A 7,547-nucleotide genomic window follows, 5' to 3' on the forward strand; every position below is an offset into this window, starting at 1 on the left:
AGGTATGTGCATTATATTTGCAGTACTTTTTAGGGTCTAATGATGGTCCTAACTCAATTTTTTTTTTTTTTAATTTTTGAAAAAATATGCCTTGGGGTGATTTTATTTTTTTTGTTTTTTTTTGTGCCTTACTGCTTTCTTAGTTCTGTTTAAGTATGTGCATTATATTTGCAGTAGTTTTTAGGGTCTAATGATGGTCCAAACTCATTTTTTTTTTTTTTTAATTTTTGAAAAAATATGCCTTACTTTTGATTTTGGGTGCTTTTAGTTTTTTGTCATTTTTTGTGCCTTACTCCTTTCTTAGCCCTGTTTAAGTATGTGCATTATTATTGCAGTAGTTTTTAGGGTCTAATAATGGTCCTAACTGAATTTTTTTTTTTTTTTGAAATTTTTGAAAAAATATGCTTTGTTATAGCCTTACTTTTGATTTTGGTTGCTTTAAGTTTTTTGTCATTTTTTGTGCCTTACTGTTTTCTTAGCCCTGTTTAAGTATGTGCATTATATTTGCAGTAGTTTTTAGGGTCTAATGATGGTCCTAACTCAATTTTTTTTTTTTTTAATTTTTTCTTTCTTTTGATTTTGGGTGCTTTTAGTTTTTTATCATTTTTTGTGCCTTACTCCTTTCTTAGCCCTGTTTAAGTATGTGCATTATATTTGCAGTACTTTTTAGGGTCTAATGATGGTCCTAACTCAATTTTTTTTTTTTTGAAATTTTTGAAAAAATATGCCTTGTTATAGCCTTACGTTTGAATTTGGGTGATTTTTGTTTTTGTCATTTTTTGTGCCTTACTGCTTTCTTAGCCCTGTTTAAGTATGTGCATTATATTTGCAGTACTTTTTAGGGTCTAATGATGGTCCTAACTCAATTTTTTTTTTTTTTAATTTTTGAAAAAATATGCCTTACTTTTGATTTTGGGTGCTTTTAGTTTTTTGTCATTTTTTGTGCCTTACTCCTTTCTTAGCCCTGTTTAGGTATGTGCATTATATTTGCAGTACTTTTTAGGGTCTAATGATGGTCCTAACTCTTTTTTTTTTTTTTTTTAATTTTTGAAAAAATATGCCTTGCTATAGCCTTTCTTTTGATTTTGGGTGCTTTTAGTTTTTTGTCATTTTTTGTGCCTTACTGCTTTCTTAGCCCTGTTTAAGTATGTGCATTATATTTGCAGTACTTTTTAGGGTCTAATAATGGTCCTAACTGAATTTTTTTTTTTTTTGAAATTCTTGAAAAAATATGCTTTGTTATATCCTTTCTTTTGATTTTGGGTGATTTTTGTTTTTTGTCATTTTTTGTGCCTTACTGTTTTCTTAGCCCTGTTTAAGTATGTGCATTATATTTGCAGTACTTTTTAGGGTCTAATGATGGTCCTAACTCAATTTTTTTTTTTTTTTTTAATTTTTGAAAAAATATGCGTTGTTTATAGCCTTACTTTTGATTTTGGGTGCTTTTAGTTTTTTGTCATTTTTTGTGCCTTACTCCTTTCTTAGCCCTGTTTAGGTATGTGAATTATATTTGCAGTACTTTTTAGGGTCTAATGATGGTCCTAACTCAATTTTTTTTTTTTTTTGAAATTTTTGAAAAAATATGCCTTGTTATAGCCTTACTTTTGATTTGGGTGATTTTGTTTTTTGTCATTTTTTGTGCCTTACTCCTTTCTTAGCCCTGTTTAGGTATGTGCATTATATTTGCAGTACTTTTTAGGGTCTAATGATGGTCCTAACTCAATTTTTTTTTTTTTGAAATTTTTGAAAAAATATGCCTTGTTATAGCCTTACTTTTGAATTTGGGTGATTTTTGTTTTTTGTCATTTTTTGTGCCTTACTGTTTTCTTAGCCCTGTTTAAGTATGTGCATTATATTTGCAGTACTTTTTAGGGTCTAATGATGGTCCTAACTCAATTTTTTTTTTTTTTAATTTTTGAAAAAATATGCCTTGGGGTGATTTTATTTTTTTTGTTTTTTTTTGTGCCTTACTGCTTTCTTAGTTCTGTTTAAGTATGTGCATTATATTTGCAGTAGTTTTTAGGGTCTAATGATGGTCCTAACTCATTTTTTTTTTTTTTTTAAATTTTTGAAAAAATATGCCTTACTTTTGATTTTGGGTGCTTTTAGTTTTTTGTCATTTTTTGTGCCTTACTCCTTTCTTAGCCCTGTTTAAGTATGTGCATTATTATTGCAGTAGTTTTTAGGGTCTAATAATGGTCCTAACTCATTTTTTTTTTTTTTTTAATTTTTGAAAAAATATGCTTTGTTATAGCCTTACTTTTGATTTTGGTTGCTTTAAGTTTTTTGTCATTTTTTGTGCCTTACTCCTTTCTTAGCCCTGTTTAAGTATGTGCATTATTATTGCAGTACTTTTTAGGGTCTAATGATGGTCCTAACTCAAATTTTTTTTTTTTTGACATTTTTTAAAAAATATGCCTTGTTATAGCCTTACGTTTGAATTTGGGTGATTTTTGTTTTTTGTCATTTTTTTGTGCCTTACTGCTTTCTTAGCCCTGTTTAGGTATGTGAATTATATTTGCAGTAGTTTTTAGGGTCTAATGATGGTCCTAACTCATTTTTTTTTTTTTTTTAAATTTTTGAAAAAATATGCCTTACTTTTGATTTTGGGTGCTTTTAGTTTTTTGTCATTTTTTGTGCCTTACTCCTTTCTTAGCCCTGGTTAAGTATGTGCATTATATTTGCAGTACCTTTTAGGGTCTAATGAAGTTCCTAACTCAATTTTTTTTTTTTTTAATTTGTGAAAAATTATGCTTTGTTATAGCCTTTCTTTTGATTTTGGGTGATTTTTGTTTTTTGTCATTTTTTGTGCCTTACTGCTTTCTTAGCCCTGTTTAGGTATGTGCATTATATTTGCAGTACTTTTTAGGGTCTAATAATGGTCCTAACTGAATTTTTTTTTTTTTTTGAAATTTTTGAAAAAATATGCTTTGTTATAGCCTTTCTTTTGATTTTGGGTGCTTTTAGTTTTTTGTCATTTTTTGTGCCTTACTGTTTTCTTAGCCCTGTTTAAGTATGTGCATTATATTTGCAGTACTTTTTAGGGTCTAATGATGGTCCTAACTCAATTTTTTTTTTTTTTTTAAATTTTGAAAAAATATGCCTTGTTATAGCCTTACTTTTGATTTTGGGTGCTTTTAGTTTTTTGCCATTTTTTGTGCCTTACTCCTTTCTTAGCCCTGTTTAAGTTTGTGCATTATATTTGCAGTACTTTTTAGGGTCTAATGATGGTCCTAACTCAAATTTTTTTTTTTTTGACATTTTTGAAAAAATATGACTTGTTATAGCCTTACGTTTGAATTTGGGTGATTTTTGTTTTTTGTCATTTTTTGTGCCTTACTGCTTTCATAGCCCTGTTTAGGTATGTGAATTATATTTGCAGTACTTTTTAGGGTCTAATGATGGTCCTAACTCATTTTTTTTTTTTTTTTTAATTTTTGATTAAATATGCCTTGTTATAGCCTTACTTTTGATTTTGGGTGATTTTTGTTTTTTGTGATTTTTTGTGCCTTACTCCTTTCTTAGCCCTGTTTAAGTATGTGCATTATATTTGCAGTACTTTTTAGGGTCTAATGATGGTCCTAACTCATTTTTTTTTTTTTTTTTTTTTTAATTTTTGAAAAAATATGCCTTGTTATAGCCTTACTTTTGATTTTTGGTGCTTTTAATTTTTTGTCATTTTTTGTGCCTTACTCCTTTCTTAGCCCTGTTTAGGTGTGTGCATTATATTTGCAGTACTTTTTAGGGTCTAATGATGGTCCCAACTCAAATTTTTTTTTATTGAAATTTTTGAAAAAATATGCCTTGTTATAGCCTTTCTTTTGATTTTGGGTGATTTTTGTTTTTTGTCATTTTTTGTGCCTTACTCCTTTCTTAGCCCTGTTTAAGTATGTGCATTATATTTGCAGTACTTTTTAGGTTCTAATGATGGTCCTAACTCAATTTTTTTTTTTTTTTTTTTAATTTTTGAAAAAATATGCCTTGTTATAGCCTTACTTTTGATTTTGGGTGATTTTAGTTTTTTGTTATTTTTTTAGCCTTACTGCTTTCTTAGCCCTGTTTAAATGTATTTTTCTTATGATGAAGGGCTGGGTGCTTGCGTCACTTCCGCTTAGTTCATACTTCCGCGGGAATCAAGCAGCGTGTTGTTTATTAGTGGATGATGTCCGACTTGAGCCGAACATTAGGTGAGAAGAGACGTCCTCCTCCTGTCAAAGTGCTGTCCGGACAGCTCCGGGTCGCAAGGAGCCTCAGCGGGGAGAGTTGGGTCATCAGGCCGGGCCGGGGTCGCACTCTGCCGGTGTCCCTGGTTTGGATGCAGGGCACTGTGCTGGAGGTCCATCTGGACTCGGATAGCGTTCTGCTGATGGACGAGACGGGCACGTTCACCGTCCAGGGTGTCAGCGGCATTCCCCGGGGGAAGCCCTGCCTCAGCCCGGGTAAAATAAAGTCCACCACATCGGATTAGTTAAATAGTACTCAAAGTAAAATTTACTAATTACTTACTTTAGCCCCCCACGTTTATTTTTTGGTAATAAATATTGTGGTTTAAAGGTGCAGTCCGCAAATGTTCCCGCTGCTCTCTTGCCTTGCCTCCAAACTTTCCACAGTCCCTCTCTCAGAGGAGCTATCAAGCTAACGTTAGTCCGACAGCAACATCACAGTAATATAACATGCACTGTTAAAAGCATATTACTGTAGCACTTCTCTCTCTCTCTCTCTCTATGTGCACACACCTCAGCAGCAACAACACAGTGTCACTTACAGCAGCCCACACGGAGGCTGCTGCGCTCACATGAACAAACACATGCACCACAGAGTTCTAATGTAACAATTACAAATCAAACATAATGTAAATCCAGCAGCAGTAATTACGTTTCAAGCACAAAAGTCACCAATTCCATCTCCTCCAGACCATACGCTGTAAAGAAAAGACGGCACTCTTGCTCGGGGAAAGGGGCGGGGCCTGTAAGCAACAGCCCATCAATCGCAAGCCTGGCTCTGATTGGTTGTTTTTGCTCGGTCGTGGTGCATTCTGGCAATCTGCCAAAGACAGCAGGAGCAGCAGGGGGGACTCAATGTGTCTATTTTTTTTTTCTTTTCACACAAACTAGTCGTTTGATGTAAAGCTGTCCTTACATAGTGACAGCTTTAGCAAATATGACAAAAAGTCACTTTTATAAGAGTTGCAGACTGCACCTTTAAGGTTATGGTTTTTTAAAAAATTATTTACTCAGTATTGGTTGGGTGTAGAAATCTAACAAATTACTTCTTTTAAAACATGCTTAAATACAAATAAAATTACTGATTTAGAAATATACAAAAAAAAAAAGTACAAGAACCCATAAAAGCAACGTGAGTACATGTAATTGATTACTTTCACCTCTGCTCGTTAAACATATTTACAGAAACATTTTAATTTGTCAGGTACAATATTTATTCTATTTTACGCTGTAGGCAGGTTAATTTTTAACATTACCTTAGAGAATGTAAACACTGATCAATGGATTGTACCACCTCTGAAATACAGGTATGATGACTATTTTATTAGATACACATGGCCTGTGTATTTAACCAAGTTTGCTGTGATATTTAGAAACGGCTCATTTCAAGTCTGCTCTTTATCACAACATGTGCAAGAGTGAATGTATTTATTGACAATGTTGTCTACATTATTATGCAAATGTAATTATTGTCAATATTTGTATGTCATCTGATTATTACACCCAGAGTCAGAAAGTAGCATTCTTGGTAATAAGGCAGTGGTTTCATAAACCAAAGTTTAGACTTATGTTAACATGTTTTTTTTTTTTTTTTTAGAATTGCCCGTCTGAACTATGAAACTTTTCTGTGTCGGCTGCAAAGTGTTTGTGTTGAGTTGACATTCTGTGGCTGATGTGTCCTGGCGTTCACTGGTCACTGCTTTCCAAGATTCACTGTCAGTGAGTGTGACCATCAGACCCTCTCTGCTGCTGCTCCTGTTGCAGGGAAATACGTGATGGTGATGGGTGTCATCCAGGCCGTCTCCCCGGAGCCGCTCATCCGTGCAGTGAAGATCGCAGACCTTTCCGTGCTCGCTGCTGTTCACAGACACATGTGGAAGCTGGAAGTGGAGGAGCTGCAGGATGTGCTGACTGATGATTCCCAGTCAAATCCCCTCCTCTGACTCCAGTGATACATAATGTACATTAAGCGTTATTATACGATGTAAAGAAATCTTTGTGATTTTTTGTCTCTCTTGGCTTTAGTGATTGTTTTTGTTTTTGTTATAAAGTAAAAATTGAATGTATTCCTTAGGCCATATATTTGTCAATAATTCAACATTTACAGTTGACCTTAAATTATTACTAAAACTAGACTTTCAGTAAAGCCGTAGCCTAACCAATTCCCCAAGTCTTAAAAAACTAAATGTATCACCATTCATTTTAGGATAATTTTTTTAGTTTATTATAACACATGGGCTCACGGATAATGCATCAAAATATGAAACAAAAAGTCAGAAAAACATCAAACTAAAAAAGCACTCGGTGAGCGCGGACCTCTGCCAAGCAGCTCAAGTTCAGCCAACACGCTCCAGTCATAACACGGTAAACTCAGGATTACCATGACTACCTGTCAACATTGAGCTGTTCACTCAGAGAGAACAAGTTCCACTGTGTTGATGGGACATTGAATGGAACGAGTACAGTGCCCGTCGGAGGTATGTATTCATATTGACATTAACAGGAGTTCCAGTGTGGATGGGAATATGAATGGGATATATATTTTTTTTTTTCTTTTGGTAGCCAGAACAGAAATATAATCAGCTGAGCTGTTCCTTGACTCATCATTTCCTGAAAATTTCATCAAAATCTGTTCATAACTTCAAGTTGTCGTACACAGACAGCGTCGCCCTGCATTAGCTTAGCATTAGCATAGAATAGATCACTGTTGACGACTCATCAGTTAGAACATTCTCATTGGAACTCTGATGACATCATTAGTGTTTTAAAACAATCCACAGTGTGGATTGGTCATTGTAAATTGTTTTTGGAATTACTCCAAAATTACAAATGCACACACTCGGGGTATGTGCAAGCCGTTAAAGTTTCATGTCGATCAGACAGGAACTTAAGCTTGGAAATTTTGGGAATATTCCAGAAAAAATTTTGTGGTTATTTATTGAAATTAACGAACTGTTGCAGTGATCTTAACCTAAAGATGATCAGGATGTATTAGAGAAGAACACATGAACACTCACTAAAAATGCTCTTATTCTCACCTTGTAGAAAACTTTCTTAGAAGATTTTAATGAGTTCAATATTTTCTGCATTTCACATTTGTCTTTTTTTTAATTCAGTTTTTTCCAATTTATGTCTGTCCTATGTTGGTATTTATTTTTTGGACTGTTTTTTTTTTTTATTTAAATTGTTAATGCAACAAGTGAATTTCCCATCTGGGATCAATAAAGGTATGTTTGTATTTTATTGTACGGAGCAATATCCTATATTTTTGGAAAAACTTTAAGACAGGGTTCAGCTATTGCTGACGTTTGTCGAAAGCACGTT

At 33.5% G+C, this 7,547-nt stretch overlaps 1 protein-coding gene across 1 annotated transcript; it reads left to right on the forward strand.

Moving 5' to 3' along the window:
• The first annotated feature begins 4,136 nt into the window (after positions 1-4,136).
• On the forward strand, positions 4,137-6,568 carry rmi2 (RecQ mediated genome instability 2). The gene is made up of 2 exons (XM_028455841.1): positions 4,137-4,439; positions 5,988-6,568. The coding sequence occupies exons 1-2, from the start codon at positions 4,160-4,162 to the stop codon at positions 6,164-6,166; spliced, it is 459 nt and encodes a 152-aa protein (XP_028311642.1). The 5' UTR covers positions 4,137-4,159; the 3' UTR covers positions 6,167-6,568.
• Positions 6,569-7,547: the final 979 nt, after the last annotated feature.

Source organism: Gouania willdenowi, chromosome 8 (assembly GCF_900634775.1).
Source record: "Gouania willdenowi chromosome 8, fGouWil2.1, whole genome shotgun sequence".
NCBI classification, from domain to species: domain Eukaryota; kingdom Metazoa; phylum Chordata; class Actinopteri; order Blenniiformes; family Gobiesocidae; genus Gouania; species Gouania willdenowi.

What these genes read in the sequence shown, in the direction of transcription:
- rmi2 (XM_028455841.1), top strand. Translation starts at nt 4,160, where the DNA reads ATGATGTCCGACTTGAGCCGAACATTAGGTGAGAAGAGACGTCCTCCT. An exon ending in GAAGCCCTGCCTCAGCCCGG is followed by an intron (nt 4,440 to 5,987) that starts GTAAAATAAAGT and finishes CTCCTGTTGCAG; the next exon opens with GGAAATACGTGATGGTGATG.